Source organism: Cavia porcellus, unplaced genomic scaffold (genome assembly GCF_034190915.1).
Source record: "Cavia porcellus strain 051 isolate PalLab524CR breed Dunkin Hartley unplaced genomic scaffold, mCavPor4.1 scaffold_2, whole genome shotgun sequence".
Classification (NCBI taxonomy): domain Eukaryota; kingdom Metazoa; phylum Chordata; class Mammalia; order Rodentia; family Caviidae; genus Cavia; species Cavia porcellus.
The window spans coordinates 32930781-32947267 of NW_026947485.1; the positions used below are offsets into that span (position 1 = coordinate 32930781).

General features: G+C 48.5%; 1 protein-coding gene across 11 annotated transcripts in view; it reads left to right on the forward strand.

Moving 5' to 3' along the window:
- The window catches only part of Adcyap1r1 (ADCYAP receptor type I), a 110971-nt gene that overhangs the window by 75502 nt on the left and 18982 nt on the right, over positions 1-16487 (forward strand). For 8 of the 11 annotated variants that reach the window (XM_023564288.2, XM_063240339.1, XM_005002847.4 and 5 more), the window contains 8 exons: positions 5709-5816; positions 7884-7904; positions 11161-11270; positions 11759-11856; positions 12286-12418; positions 13298-13451; positions 13792-13852; positions 14308-14377. In XM_023564288.2, the coding sequence (XP_023420056.1) occupies positions 5709-5816; positions 7884-7904; positions 11161-11270; positions 11759-11856; positions 12286-12418; positions 13298-13451; positions 13792-13852; positions 14308-14377 (755 nt within the window). The remainder of the gene's footprint in view (positions 1-5708; positions 5817-7883; positions 7905-11160; positions 11271-11758; positions 11857-12285; positions 12419-13297; positions 13452-13791; positions 13853-14307; positions 14378-16487) is intronic. The other 3 variants (XM_023564284.2, XM_023564286.2, XM_023564287.2) reach the window with 2 other exon arrangements.

A 16487-nucleotide genomic window follows, 5' to 3' on the forward strand; every position in this document is an offset into this window, starting at 1 on the left:
TGATGTTATTGGCCTGAGGTCGCACTTTGGTAACAGCTGACTTCTGGATGGGGGGCAAGTCTTAGTCCGGTTCCTCTCCTCCAGTACTTACCACACGAAGGGCCTCCTTTTGTGGAACAGAAATCCTGGCTGTAAAGTGGATTTCCCCAAATTGTATCTTTTTTACCTGAATTGTGTGATCTAATGAATGCTTCATTCTGACAATACCTGAGCATCCTGAGTGGCTTTCCAGAGGGAGGAACTAGCTTTGTCTGTCGCTGTGGTGCTCCTGGTCTCATGAGTTTTGAACACTGTGGAGATGGACAAAATTATCACCATGACAACCTGAGATGAGCTCCTCATTTTGTTCCAGTTGAAGGCTAATAGCTCTTGCATTCTCTCTCAGTTCGACCTGCCTAAGTGGACTCTGTCTCTCTTGCTGTCACAATCTGTTGCCACTCCTTGACTAGTTTGTGTAGAATGGCCTAGGTTGGAACAGTCCCAGAGGACATGCGGCTGGTGCTCCCGGATGTGCAGTATGAAACCCCTCAGGCCAGGTTCCTTGGTGCCAGGAGTGTCTGGGACACAGTGGGTAGAATCGGGGGAACGCTTCTGATTTCTGGCGTTTTCTGAGTGATGAAGGGAGGAGGGGAATTTAGCATTGGCTGCATTGGTCATCCTCCCTGAAATGTGCTTCCTCGGTTTCTTGCTAGTTCTTATCAATGTCTGCATTTTGTTTTCTCTTGAGGCCAGGCTCATTCTCTCCACTTTTCTTTGTTGAGCTCACTCCTTTGCTGGATGACCTATCCAGGCCCATGGTCTAAACAGCATCTGACTTTTTCCTATCCTCTTCTCCAGGCTGCTTTCTCCTGTCTGCCTGTGTGACAGCTGTCTTCACCAAGCTCTTTGACCCCCTCCCCCATGTCTATATATCCTAAAACCTTTACTTCTAACTTACCCAGTCCCCCACTACCTGCTTTTACTCTGCCCTCTCCACTGTAGTAAATAGCCCATCCATCCACACACCCAACCCAGAAACTTGATGGCATCTATGGTACTTTTCTACCCTCATCTGTACAAGTGGGAAAGCCTAGACTCTGCTGCAGTGACAAATTAACCTTCAAATCTTAGAGGCTTAGCACAGGGACATTTCCTGTTTGCATACGTCATAAGCCAGTTTGGTCAGCAGAGATGGGAGATAGAGCCTGGCTTTGCACAGTCATTCAGGGATCCAGGCCCCTCCCGTCTTGAAACACTGCCACTCTCAACATGTGGCCTCCACATGTGGCTTCTTAGGGTGCTGAGGGAAGGAAGACTGAGACAGCGGACACATGTGAAGGGTATTCTAGAGGCAGGTTTGTCACTTCCACTCACCATGGGACATAGTGATAAGTCACATCACACACAATAGCACATGGTCTTGAGCACTAGCCATTCTGTCCCCAAGCCCTGTCATTTCTGCATCCAAACTTTGTCCTATGCAGGGCTCCTCTTCATCGCAGTTGCCATCACTTCAAATCAAGGCCTGCAGAGTCTCTTCTGGACCACTGCCATCTCCTGTCCTGACAGTTCTCTGTGTCTGCGTTTCTACTTTTCAAATGTGCTGTCTCCACACTCCACCAAATCAGATCATATGGATCTTTGTCTGAACCTCCTTTGTGAGAATAAGGTTACCCCACAGCTGCCTAGAGATTTAGACCCACATCCTAATTTTCAAAACCTGTGAAGATATGACCTTACATGGCAAAAGGGATTTTTCTTTATACGGGATCTTGAGAAGGGAAGATTACCCTGGATTATTTGGGTGGGCACTGTATAATCATGATAATCATTATAAGTGACAATACAAGAGCGTCCAAGAAGGTGAGATTTATAGATGCTAACCCACTGACTTTAAAGGTGAGTGATGGGGCCACGAGCCAAAGAATATAGGCAGCATCTTGAAAGGCAAGGGAAAACAATCTTATCTAGGTTCTCCAGCCTCCCCCTGATTCTTTGATTTTAGTTCAGTGAGATTCTTTTCAGATTTTTGTCCTCCAAACTGTAAGATAACAATTTGTGCCATTTGAAGACACTAAGTTTGCTCACAAACTTCCAGTAGCAATATGAGCAAATATATCATTCAGCATAGCATCCAAAAATCATTAGCATGAGTTGGGCTGTGAGATCTGTGAGGCGGAGATGAGCTCTTTCTCTTTATTCCTATACTGCTCTTCAGTGTCTGACTCATTCTTCTTGACTGTTTGAATAAATGAGTGAATAAGGGGGAAGGAAAGAGGAAAGAGAGAAAGAAAGAGGTTAAAAGGAGAAACAGGTGGAGGAGGAAAAGGAGGGAGGAGGAAGAAGAAGAAGAAGTGGGGAGAGGAAAGGGCTCTTCAGGTCTTCTAGTCCCAGCAAAATAAGCTGCTCTGAGTCTGGACTGTGCATGGGTGGGGACATCAAAGCCAATGTAGTCTGTGTGATGGACAGAGACAAAATTACTGTCCAATCTAGAAAAACCCAAGGCCTTCTTATTTGTAATTCTATTGAAACATTATTGGAGTGCCAGCAAGTTAATTCCAATCTCCCACCTCCAGTGCAACTCACAGCAAGAATAAAGACAGTAAGATGTATTCAAAGTTACGGGATGCCAAGGGGTTCTGAGTCTGGTCCAGGTGAGGATACATGGAACAAAGGCCTTGATCCAAGACCTCAAAGAATTTATTATCTCCCAAAGAAGGGAGTGGCTCAAAGATGAGTGACAGTGGGGCTGGGGATTTAGCTCAGCGGCATAAGTGATGAGTTCGATCCCTGGTACGATAAAAAGGAAAAAGACAAAAAAAAAAAAAATAAAGATGAGTGACAGTGAGACTGGTGAGAATAACATGACTGTCCCTGAGGCATCTGCAAGTCCCAGAGGATTGTCTGTTACAGATTTGAGCTCTGGTCACCCAAAGCAGTGCATAACAGAAACTGCTGGGCTTGTGTGCACATCAGGAATGTGATATGTAGCAGAGGAAACCAGCACAGGGCTTCTAGTGGAGATGTTGAGGAGAGACCCTGCCCTTTCTCCTTGTCTATTTGCTGACATAAACTTCACAGGTTAGTTTTCTCTACCCCTGAGCCCTGGTTCCCAGCTAGTCCCCAGTGCACAGAAGGTACTCCCTATGCCACTATTAAGAGAATGCCTCCCAAGGTCTGCTGATTTCCAGCCCAGCTGCACCTCATGCTACCCTGCCTGACTCTCGTATCCCTCCTTCCACCCCCATCCCTGCTTTCACCCTCTAATGTGGCCTTCTGACCTCAGCAACGTCAGCTGGCAGTAGCAGCTGGCTATGCCAGCGCCTAATGTTCTGCATTACGGGAACATCTGTTGGCTGGGGCTCCTAGGGTCTGGGCCAGACACAGCCATGCTCCACAGCCAGTCCATGGTCAACATGGGCTATGGCAGCCAAAGATGTGCTGCTGGGTCTTTTTCAAGGACAAGATGTCATGGCCAACTATGCACTGGCGAGAGGTCCTCTCATAATGGGTAGAATAGAATCTGTTGTGGCCATTGCTGAGACCTGGGCCAGGTCTCTTCATCTGGCCTTGTCCTATGCTTTACTTGGTGGTATTTACAGCTCCTAAACTCTGTTCATGAGCAGGAGGCTGCTGGCTATTATCACTGCAGGGCACATTCTAAATTCTGAAAATTGGCATGTTCTGCATTCAGAAATTGTAGATGCCTTCTGGTCTGCATAGCACTCAGAAATCATAGACCTTGACAGAGAGACCATGACCTTATGAGACCTGCACCAAGGCTCCTCTTCTGCCTGCTGTCTCCCAGGTGTCCTCTGAGACCTGTCAGCAGCTAGCCATCAAGCTTTCATGTCACCTTGTAGGTCTCTGTCATCTCCCCATGTGGGCAGCCTCTCTCAGGAGAGTGCTTCCTAAGGACACCTAATTAAAATAATAACATTAATGCTAATGACAGCAGTGGACATGCACAGAGTAAGCCTTGTGCTGTTCTGGGAACTTTCCATGTATGCTCTAATTAATCTTCCCAGCAGGCTGTGAGATGGGACACCATGGTCACTCGCTTCCCTGTATGACACAGAGGCCCTGTCTGTAGCCCATTTTTATAGACCCCTCTGAGGATTTGGATCTCTTTTCTTAAACTCCCTAACACTTCGGTTTCTTCCTCCCTTGCTGCACCTTGGCTGTAATCTCTGTGACATCTCTATACATTCTTTTGGGGGGTTCTCAGGGCTCCTTCCCACTGTGTTGTCACTTTGTACCCTGTCCCTGGGTGAACCCTACCCCCCACTATCTTGTGCTAGGGTGAAAGTGAGCAGTGGCGTAGTAGGATGAGTGGAGGGCAGATGCTCTAGGTACTATGTTAAGGTGCCATACCATGTAATTGGGATGCTAAGACTATGGAGAGTGTCAGGGGTCTGGACCAACCTGTACTCATTTGGAAAAGCTGGGAGCCTCAGTGGGCGGGCTGGAGGGAGGAGACCTCTGAGGAAGCTGGAACTACTGTCCCAGTGGAGGGAAATGGGTTGCCCAAATGTCTGGAGGGAGAACCGGCAAGGCTGGATGAGGAGCATGGAGGAGAAGGAGGTAGAGCGTAGAGCGAAGGTGGCCTGGCCTTCTAGCTAGGCTAGGCAGGTGCTGCATTTGAATTGTCTTGGGCCCCTCCAGGCAGGGTTGTCCAGTGGTAACTCGGCATGCGATCAATCCTGAGGACTGGCTGGGTACTGAGGACTGTGGTCTCGGGTGGCTGTGCTAACTCACCCATGTTGGCCCAGGGCAGGGAAGCCTTTACACCTGCATTCCCTCAGTGGGGCAAGCAGAACCCAGTGCAGGTTGAAATTGTTCCTTGGACTTGGCAGCAAAAAAGTCACGGGTGACCTCGGTGAGAATTGGTTCCATGTAGAGGAAGGACAGAGATGGATGAAGAGGGGCTGGTGGCAGCTAGAAAGAGAGAGTGCACAGTAGACAGAAGGATCAGGGAGGGGGTCCCTGAGCCCCCAGACCTGGTTATCAAGCTTGAGATCTTCTTCTTCCTCGAAGTTCAGGTTCAGTAAGTCATTAAGTCCTAACGATTCGTAGAGCCTTTCTTTGCACTCTTCCCTTCAGCTCCCTCAGCGAGGTCCCATGACATTGAGCTGGCCTCCACAGTGGTCCCTGCTACTCCTGTCTCTCGATCCTCCAAGCCCTTTCACAGTTCCAGCCTTGACAGCTCAGGCTTCCCTGGATGATGTCCTCTCCTCTCATTTGATGAATTTGTGCTCCTCCTCCAAGTGCCAGCATGTACAACTGCTTGTCCCTGGCAGCAGCCTTAGGTTAACCAGTCTCAGCCCTGTCCCAGTTCATGGAGGGGAGAAGCCAGCTAAGGAGGTGGGGCTGAAGCAAGGCTGTGTGGAAGCCACTGGAAGACATGGAGGAGGAGGAGAGGAGCTGAGGCACGGTGGGCAGAGGGAACCTATGGCATCTCACTCTTGGGTGGCCAAGTGCTTTTCCCCTCCCCACAATCCCAGAGTGACCGCTGTAAAACCAAGTGTGGCTCCCTCCCTAGCCCAGGGCTACCTGCACTGTTGTGTCCTTGGTCTGAGTGTCCCTCAGACAAGAAGCCTTACTTTCTCTCCTCGTAAGACACCCTGGCCTCTGCAAGGGCCTTGCATGGGTGGTGTGCAGTGTGTGTCATGTGCACAGTGTCTGTATGTGGCCAGGCCCCATGCTTACCATGGTTCTCATCCTCCCAGGATGCCCTGGCATGTGGGACAACATCACATGTTGGAAACCGGCCCGTGTGGGTGAGGTTGTTGAGGTCAGCTGCCCTGAACTCTTCCAAATCTTCAACCCAGACCAAGGTGGGTATAGTCCAAAATCTCCTCAGGCCATGCTAGTCTAACCTGTTGCCTTCTCAGAAGCTAGGGATCAAGGATCAGGCTGCCCTGTGGGTGGGCAGCTAGTCCCTTGCTGGTGGGGAGGGTGACACCATGGGCCTTCCTGCACATTTAGGGGATGGTGTCACTCTGACCTAGCACCTGGTGCCCAAGGATGAGAAAGATTGGGCTCTGAGGCATGGTGTTGATCTCAGCTCTATCTCTTACCCTCCTGGGCACCTGCAGCAAGACAGTTCCTCAGCCCAAGTCTCTGGCCTGCCAGATGGAATGTGGCTTGGTGCCTTCCTCCCCGGGCATCCATGAGGGTAAAATGAGGTCATGTATATGGATGTCACTTAGCTTGGGACTTGGAACATTTTGAACACTCAGTAGTAAATTGTCAGCTGACATTATCAGCACTGTCACTCGCACAGCCACATTGCTTCTCAGAGGCCTGAGGAACACATGGATGGGGTGTGGAATCAGACACCTTGAGGCAGAATAGAGAAGTGAGGGCCGCTGATACCCAGTTCTCACCCATGTCCATGGTTACAAACCCCTTGACGTGGCACAGAGCCCAGGCTGCACAGTGACAAGCACATCTGTTTGCTAGATAAACTGAGTTCATGGGAGAGGAGGAGCTGGGTCCTGTGCCCTTAGGGTCCTGGGTTCTTGGGAGAGGACCCAGAGTATACAAGAAACTGTTGTCCACAGCTTGCAGAGGTTGGCTTGGGAGGCAAGGGTTTGAAGGCACCTTCCCTGTAGGGAAGGCTGGGTGAGTGGGGTTCAGGAGGAGGTGCATTGGGTTTGTTTGTGTTCAAGGTTTACAGGGGCCATTGAAGTGCCATGGAGAGACCTGGGGCTCTGTGTCTGTCTAGGAGCCTGTGGGGCAGGCAGTGTGGCTGAGCTCTGTGATACATAAAGTGACAATGTTAGCTCAACCTGTAAAGAAATGCTCTGCCTAAAGGCATGAAACCTTTATGGTCTCACCTTCTCTGGGAGCAGAGCCCTATCCTGACCAAACTGGCTTTCAGACCATGAATGCCAACAATTTTGCCACCAAAATTGGTGGCAAATTTCTCTTGGAGGAAAAGGGACTTAGAAGAGATGGCACCCAGAGAGATAGTAGCACAGTGGGGTCCCAGGCTCCTATTTGTGGCTCCAGGCCCAAGACCAGAGAAGGTAGATAAATCATGTACCCCGCCTCCCACCCACCGCTGGGCCTCCTGGCAGCAGAAGAGGAGCATAGCAGCTGAGTTTTCCCATCCTAAGGCCTGGTGACTGAGAATGACCTAGAGCAGGCCAGAAGGGAGTTTGGAAGAGGAGACTGGGAGTGCTGCAGGGAGAGTTAAAGTGAGGGGGGATGTCAGGCACACTTGACAGTCTGTGATTCAGCCTGCTTCCTCATTCATTCTTTAGAAACCAACTTAATCACTTCCTCCATGAGTGTATTGCTTTCATTCAGTCATTTATTTAGCATTTATTGAACATCTACTGTAGATCGGATTCCACATGAAGACAGTTCCTTCCAACAACAGCAGCCACAAAGGCAAAATGAATCAACAGTAAAGGAGATTTCCTTAAGCTCCACTTTGCTCCAGCCTCCTCCTTCTGGCAGGAGGCACCATGAATGTGTTGTTTATACCCGTTCTTAATAACTCATTAGGATGAGGCCTCTTAGCACCTCTGTTCACAAGGCTTGATGGGTGAGACTTGCCTTTCCACTTGGAAGAGAGAGAACAGAATTTCTCACTTTCCTGTTTGTGTCTCAGGAAGCTGGGTGGCTGTGGTGGCTGCACAGGGTGCTGGAAGCTGGAGGTGCAGGGGCACCGACCTCTCTCCTTACAGGGCCTCTATGCATTTCTGCTCTGAAGGTGGAGGCAGAAGATGCCTTGCTGAGAGGCCCTGAGCTTATAGTCCTTGTGCTTTCTGGGCCCTCAAAAGAACTATGTCCAGTGTTTGGGAGTGGGGAAGAGGAGGAAGTGGTCAGTGAGAGCAGATCCTGACTTCAACCTCTGCTCATCTCTGCATTTCTCTCTTTTTCTGCTGCAGTCTGGGAAACTGAAAACACGGGTAAGAGGATAGACTGCTGTCCATTTGTTCATCCCGCAGGAGCCCAGCTTCAGGAGCTCCTGACTCTGGCTGCTGGGATTAGGATGGGGTGGGAGTGCAATGGTAGGCTGTGTCCACTATCCCTTTGACCTTCCTGGAAATGAAGGCACAGGAAGACAGAAGACATAACCCTTAAGTTGAAGGCCTTTATCAGCTTGTTTAGGAGGATGAAACTCAGCAGGGGGATTCAAGGGCTTAGAAAAGGAGTCTACATGTGTTCATAGGCGTGTGCATGTGCTTTCTTACATACTTCCTGAACTTGCATGTGAGCTGCACAGGTCTGGGCATCTCCAGTGACTGAGAGACGGGGATGCACAGTGAGCAAGAGAGCAGAAGGGACAATACACACAGCGTGCAGGCCGAGCGTTGAAGGGTCAAGGAGTCTTCCTAGAGGTGTATTTGGAAACAAGAAGAGCAAACACAGGGCTTATTGCAAGGCTACTATGGAATTTTGGCCTAAGAAAAAGGTGGAAATGGGAACAAAGAGCAGGGAAGGAGCGAAATGTCTCAGGATGAAGGGTGCGCAGCTCTGGGTTCCCTTTGGAAGAGCAGGTTCCGAGGCCATGATGGAGAGTTGAGCTCCAGGGAAGGAGCCCAGCTCTGCACCCCCATTTCTGTTTCTTGCCCTTTCCCATGCCTTTGCATTCCTCTGAGAGCCTCCTTTGAGTTCCTTCAAATCAGCTGGGAACTGAGTCACAGGCCATCCTGCTGATCCCAGAGACACAAACCCAGCCTGGTGTTGGAATTGCAGTGTATTAGAAAGATCTGGGGCTGCTGTGTGGTGTGGCTTCTTGATGCCACCGCAGTCCTTGGGGAACAGAGATAAGCCTTGCAGATGAACAGTGGGTGATATGGAAAGTTGATCAGCAGGCATTTGACCCTGTCCACATGTATGTTTGCAGGAGAGCTCAATTTTCCTGACAGTAACTCTTTGGCTCTCTCAGGAAAAGGCTGGTCAGAGTTGTATTTTCTGCCCTGGGAGTTTTGGGATAGGATCCCCATTGCTGGCTGGGCTTGGTCCTCTGTGGGTACATGCTCTTTGCATGCTCATTTCTCTGCTGTAGTTACTGGTTGTCTGATGGAAAATTGCACAAGTAGCACCCGGTGCATACAATTTCTCAGGAGTCACATATCTCTAGAAGCTCTTTAATGGACTGCAAGTAAAGATCCCTGCATTAGATGGTTCCTGATAGTTTTGATCTTGGTCACATACAATGGAGGTTCTCAGACTTACACCTGGGTTTGTTGAAATATTGACTCTAGGGCTTCCCTCCCAGAGTATCTGATTTATAGGCCTAGGGCAGGCCTGCACATGTGCATTGCTAGCTGGCTCCCTAGGCGATAGCTCCATCTGGGAACCACAGCCCTAAACTTCTGCGCTCCTGTGAAGTTTCTGGGGCGAATCAGCCTAGTTAAATAGGCTTCGCCATTGCCAGGATTGTCACTCTGAAGAGTGCTCCATCTCCCGGAGATTTTAACAATATTCACAAAACAGTTTTGGAACAAAAAGGTTTATGCTTTTCTGAGCCTACACTGTATCACAAAGAGGAAGAAAAGAAAAGAAAGGAAATTTTTTGTTTTTCCTTCAGGACATTTTTTTGAAAATTATTTTTCAAAGCAGCTTCCCTTTCCTCTTCCCACCACCCTGAAGTGGTCAAAGCGGAGAGGAAATGAGGCTGGGGTGGGGTGGGGTTTGGCCAAGATGTAGACTCCTCTGGGACTTCTGGACTTTCTGAAAAAGTGCTCAGAGGAACTTGGAAGGAAGTCATCATGGCAGCCCAGGAGAGATTTTCTAGAAAAGGGCTGGCTTGACGTGGAACTTCGGGACACAGTTGTACTCTTCTGTGGCCCTAGGGCTGGCCAGGGCTCCTCCTTAGCACTCAGCACTGGAGAAGTGTCAGAGGCTGGTCCCACCACATGGACAGAACCCTCCTTCCTGGCAGGCTTCTCCCTTTTCTTCTTCCCCAGACCCCAGGAAATACATATCTGAAGAGACTGGCCTTAAATATTTCTGCAGATCGGACAGGCAGGGAACTACCCTCCTTGGCTTTTGCCTCCTGCCTTATGTCTCCTCGACCCACAGTCTTCCTTGCCTCCTTCCTGAGTCCGTTAGAGGTGCCCAGACCATGGAAGGGAGGAATTTCTTCAGCAGTGTCCCCAGAGACCTTTTTATGTTGACATTTAGTTTTTTCTTTTACACAATTTTCTAGTCCCTGAAAAAAATCAATCTCGGTGTCCTAAGAGACCAAGTAGCTTATTGGAAGCCAGGCTGGGGATAGGTATCCATCTGGACCTTGTTCAGGTGCTGGTTGGAAGAAAGAGGGGCTGCTGGACCTCTCTCCTTCCCTGGACATCAGCAGCCCTCCCTTGAAGGCTGCTGGATGAGTCAGAAATGAAACATATATTCATTGGAGGCTAAAAGAGCCATAGCTATCTTTTGCCACCAGCAAATGACTCTTTCAATGGCTTTGGCTGACCCTGCCCTCTCAGACATCCCACAAAATGGCCTTGAAGTCAATTAAAAGAAGATTAAAGTACATTAGTGACAGGAAACAGACCATCAGATCCTTAAAGGCAAACATATTTAAAAAAATTTAAACAGATATTTTAATACAGAATGTTGCTAGGTTAGTGAAGGTCTGGTCCTTGCTAATTAAGCAAGCAAGACAGGTACACAATTCTCTTGGTACAAAATGTCCCTGCTTCTGGGAGGCTCTGAGTTGCAAATTCAAGTACTGCCTATGACTGTGTCCTCCAGATATGCCAAAGACTCAGACCTCATGGGCACTTGAGGCAATTCCCAGATTGGTGCAGCTGTCCCGTTAAGAATCCCTGGAGCTGAGAGTTGGAGCCACTGGAATCTGAATTGGTGATTAGTCTCAGGGCTGTTCTGCACATTGACATTTGAGAAACACTGACCAGGCCGAGGAGAGGGGCTCTGGCTGTTGCAGAGAACACTCCTAGGAGTAGTCCAGGGGAGGGATGGCAGAGGCGATTCTTTTTCCTTTGGTTAAGAAATCAGTCTGCCCCTTACTACATCTACGGCTGCTTCTTAGTGAAAGCTAAGCTCCAAGTCCCCAGAAGTCACTGATTCTTTGAGCCTCTTGTCCCTCTTTCCCAGGGAGGGACATGGGCTTCCAGAACTTCCCACTTTTGCATATGAGTTCAGGGCCCTTGTGGCCATTTCTGCTCCTTAACAAGTTTTCTTTCGTGGCAGACAAGGGCTCTGTGAGCCGGAACTGCACTGAAGAAGGCTGGTCTGAGCCCTTCCCTCATTACTTTGACGCATGTGGATTTTATGAGAATGAAACTGAGCCTGAGGACCAGGTGAGTGTCTGCCCCGCACTCCCAGTGGTGGTGGGCAGAGCTAGGGAACTCAGGATCTCGGCAGCCCTCCAGAGTAGCAGCTCTGCACCCAGACCCAAAGGCCAGATGCTCTGTCACTGCCTCAGGCTGACCCAGGCTTCTGCCTTTAGGATGCTGGTTTCTCCATGACCCCGCAATGGAATATTAATACTGGGCCCACCAGGGGCTTCCTGGACCCTTCTCTAAGCTAAGGCAACTTTCTGTTCTGAATGGTCAGTGCTATTCCTTCAATAGACATTTATTGAGCACGTGCAGAATGAGAGTTTGGAAGGAAGCGAACCAGTCAGCCAGGAATAGATGGAGAATGGAAGGTGAGATCACTGAAAGATGGGGAGGAGGAGCGGGTTCAGTGGGGCAGGTCCTGCCAGGGAGCCGGAGCTCAGGCCCAGGGGGCAGTGGCAGGCCCCATGGAGAGCCCAACATCCTCTGTGCTCTGTGCCCTGCTCCAGGACTATTACTACTTGTCAGTGAAGGCCCTCTACACGGTTGGCTACAGCACTTCTTTGGTCACCCTCACCACTGCTATGGTCATCCTGTGCCGCTTCCGGTGAGATCCCAGCAGCCTCTGAGCTAGTGCAGCTCATCACCCTGTCCCCTCCCTGGGTGCCAGCCTTGGGAGGCCACTTGGGAAGGCATTTAGCCACCTGTAGCACAGCAGATGGGAACTCGTCCCTAGAGAGGGCACCTGGCTTGTCCAGGGCCACCCAGCGGGCAGAAGCTGGGCAGGAGATCTACTTTGCTTGTTTTTATACTCCAGGTCTAGGCAGCAAGAGAGCACAGAAGGTCTATGCATGCATGTGGAGTCGGGGCTAGATACAGGGGCCAGGAAGTGAGGGTCAGGTGGGTGTGAGAATGGGTAGCCTGGGGAGAGGTCCCATTGAGCCAAAGCCAGTGAGAAGGCCCAGAGCAGCCCCAGCATGGACAGCATGAGTGCTTTGGAGTTCAAGGCTTCCTGGTCCCTGATCTGCTCATGTAGGAAGCTGCACTGCACCCGCAACTTCATCCACATGAACCTCTTCGTGTCCTTCATGCTGAGGGCAATCTCTGTCTTCATCAAAGACTGGATCTTGTATGCAGAACAGGACAACAACCACTGCTTCATCTCTACTGTGAGTGAGCCCTGGGGGAACCCACCTCACCACCCCAGGATCACTCCCACATGTACCTGACACCTCCCAGGGAAGTGTGCTCCTGCAGGCAAAGGCAGAGACTCTACTGTGAGTCATCCTGGAATTGCCATAGAGTTCCTAGTAGCCAGGGTACAACACCACTTCCAGTAGCCAGAATGTATGCAGTCCCTCACTCTGGATCTTGTACCTGGTAAAGCAGACAAGGAAAGTCAGATGGAAATGCCAGCTCCTGCTCCTAAAGAGGCACCTGAAGTTTGGAGAGGGCTTGCTGGGCTCTTGGTCATTTAACCAGCTATGTTGGTACCCAGGAGCTGAGTGGTCCAAGCCTCAGTTTGGAGGAGGCAATATGTAGGCAGGGAAGCTGGATTTTGATGGAGCTGGAACAGGGAAGAGTTCAGACCCTGATTGGGTAGTGTGTGTGGAGGGTTTATGTAAAAAGAGACTCCTGGGGGCCAGACTCTCTGTCTTTGCTGCTGCTGGAGAGATTTCCAAATCCTTGTCTTGAAAGGAGCCTCCTGCAGAGCCCTCTGACTGCTTCTGTCTCCCCTCTCTCTGAGAGAGTAAGGAGGAGCGAGAAGAAGGGGAGGACCAGCCTAGTGGCCCTATGCTGTCCACCAGTCCTTTCCCTGCATGCAATTTGCCAACCTGGGCAGCTTCAACAAAGAGTCACAGGATGCCACCGTCTTCAGCTCTTCCATCCAAGAATGTCCTCTCCCTTAGCTCCTCGAGATATTTGAGCCCAACCTTGCCAGTGCTGAAGGCCCTCAGGACTCACTGCCTGGTCCTGTGGAGCTGGATTTGGGGATTTTTCTGGAAGCTAGAGAATCTGAAATTTCCTGGTCGCTGGCCTCCCTGTAGGTGGAATGCAAGGCCGTCATGGTTTTCTTTCACTACTGCGTTGTGTCCAACTACTTCTGGCTGTTTATCGAGGGCTTGTATCTCTTCACACTGCTGGTGGAGACCTTCTTCCCTGAGAGAAGATACTTCTACTGGTACATCATTATTGGCTGGGGTAGGTCTCTGTTGTGCCTGGATGGGCTCAGGCCTCCTGGTCAGGTATGTCCTGAGTTGTGACTTCCAAGGAGTGGCTGTGAGGAGGGAGCAGTGCTCTGTGCTGATGGCTAATTGCTCTTTCTTGGGTCCTTTTTTGACCTCTCTGCCTGTGCGAACCCCATTGTCTGAGGGATAAGTCAAGCCCTAGACCCTGTCCCCAGGACAAAAGATAGCTCTGGTTCTGAGGAAAATGAAGAGTCCAAAAAGCCGTATGTGAGGGGCAGTTAGTATTCCTAGGATGTGTGGAACTGAGGGACACATTAGTTTTTCTCTTACCATGGGCTTTGTTGCTTCCTCAGGGACGCCGACTGTGTGTGTGATGGTGTGGGCTGTGCTGAGGCTCTACTTTGATGACACAGGGTGAGTACATGCCTAAGAAGCAGAGCTCAGGCGCAGAGTCAATTAGTACAGGTGGCTTCGCAGGGGCCACCTATTTGTACATGAACTCCACTGAACAACCATCCCAGCCCTGGAACCACTGAGCCTTGACCCTGTGCATGTCAGCTACGTCTTTACCAAGAACACAAGAGACTGTGCAAGGTTTCTGAGTCCTCTCTGCTTCTTGGCCTAGCTCTTTTCCTTTTCCAGGGGGGTAAAAGAATCCCACGAGCCCTGGATTTGAAGGAGATACATAGCCCTTTCCCAGGTGTCCAAGAGAGGCCCCATTTTTATAACCAGAGAGAGCTCTCCTTTCATCTGACTCCTCCTCAGGAGCTGCAGGGGGAGAAAGTGACCAGCTCCCAGCCAGCGGGTAGGGTGCCCTGCAGGTGTGTCTTGGATATGATCTTTTTTCTCTCTGTCTGCCCATCTTTTAGCTGCTGGGAGATGAATGACAGCACAGCTCTGTGGTGGGTGATCAAAGGCCCTGTGGTTGGCTCTATAATGGTGAGTGTTTTTGGAAGGGAAGGGAAGCGATGGGGGCCTGGGCTGAGGGCTGCAGGACGGGAAGTGGAAGGGCCCTGCACAAATTGGCTTCCTCCTTTGTTATTGCTGCATTATATTGTGGAACATGGATGCACAAATTATTTAGCTATTCCTCTGTGGTTGGGTGTGGATCCTATTCCGTTTTTCTTCATTATAAAAGTACTGCTAGGAATTGTTTTGTACATAACTTTAAGCATTTGCAAGTATTTCTTTAGAGGTGGAGTTGGGTCAAAAGAGTATATTTAAACTTTCAGATTCCACATTGTACTGAGAAAACTCTTCAGCAACTATACTTCCCCTGGAAGGATGGATTGTTTCCCCCATCATTGTCTGCACTCATAATGTTATTTAAACATTGCACATTCCTGTGGTGGGCAGTGGTAGCTCATTTTTCCATGGGACAAGTGTGACTGAGAAGTTTTTTAGTGAATACGGACAATTTGTTTTTATTCTGTGTATTCTTGTTCATTTCCTCTGCCCAGTTTTTAGCAAGTTGATTTTCTTACTACTATTTTTGTTTGTTTGTTTGTTTTGGTACTGAGGATCGAACTCATGACCTTGTGCTTGCCGGGAAGGTGCTATGCTGCTGAACCATATCCCCAGTCCCTCTTACTACCATCTGAAAGACGGTGACACTTCATCTGTTATACATATTGCATTGACATCAGCTTTTGTCTTTATGAATTCTGTGCCTCATTTCTTATGTATGGAGGCCTTTCCCATCTAAGATGTAAAAATGTTCTTCTTAATTGTTTTATCTTACTTGTGGATTAGATTATTACATGTACACCTTTCATTTAATTTTTTAAGTCTGGCCTGAAGTAATATTTAATTTTATCTAATTTTATTTTTCAAGAATGTACATTCCACACTCCGTCCTTTTTATTGAATCTTTTCTCCATTATGTTGAAATGTTATTTTATTATAAATACTCAGTATACTTGTATTTGGTTTCAGAATTTCACTTTTATGTTATTAACCTGTCTATCTATTCCCATGACAGTTGGTACAATGGTGGTAGCCTTGTAACATGGTTTGATTTCTAATATACAAATTTCTTTTCCCTTCTTTCCCATAAACATTTCTTGCATATTTACTCTTTCAATGGCTTTGGAATACCCTTGTCAAGTTGCAACTTTTTAAAAAATTCTGGTTGAGATCTGTGTAGAAATTGCATTGGATTTATAGACTATTTTGGAAAAATGATTATTTTTGGAGGGGGCAGGGGGAATCAAACTCATTACCTTGCACTTGCCAGGCAGGCCCTTGTGCCGCTGAGCTCAATCCCCAGCCCCAGAACTGGTTTTCTTAAAAGACTGAGTCTTCCTCTCCAAGAGCGTGGCATGATTCTCCATTTATTCAGTCCCTCATGAAGTTATTTTGGTGAACTGTTTCAGTGTTCATCCTTGTTCTTGCTATATTACGGTGTTTTCCTGTTTGGGCTTTTATTGGGTCTAGGAATCATGCCATTACATTTTCAGATGAGTTACTAATGTTGTATTAGAATGCTATTGGTTTTTGTGGGTTTTTAATTTTTTTGCCTAGTTACATTTTTGATCTTATGAGTTTATAACCCTTTGCATTGGTTCGCATGGATTTCCTAGGTAGGAAATTATGTAATCTGCAAAGGAAAATAGTTTTTGCCCTTCCCTTCCAGTACTGTCTCTTCCTTGTTTTTGTCAAGGATGCTATTTTCTCTAGCTCGGAGTAGTGACCCTACATTGGATTGGGAAAGTTCTTGTGGCTTGATTCAGTATATCTTTCTGAAAAAATCAAGCATGGGTATTGAATTTTATCAAATGTTTTCTGGAGACAGTTATTGGAGAGGCCATACCTTTCTTTAGTGATGGACATTGTACTCCACTTTCATTTCATCATACACAGTGCTACAAGGAATGCATTTGTGCCTAGCTTGAGCATGTTTGAACATGTTTTTAGAATGAATCTCCAGAAGGGGTATTTCTTGGGAAAAGCATATGTGCATTTGACATATTGTGATTAGCAAATTGCCCTCTCTGGCAAAGTGCAAGAGTGTTCATTTCCAGTATTTCCAATGACTCCTTTGATGTTT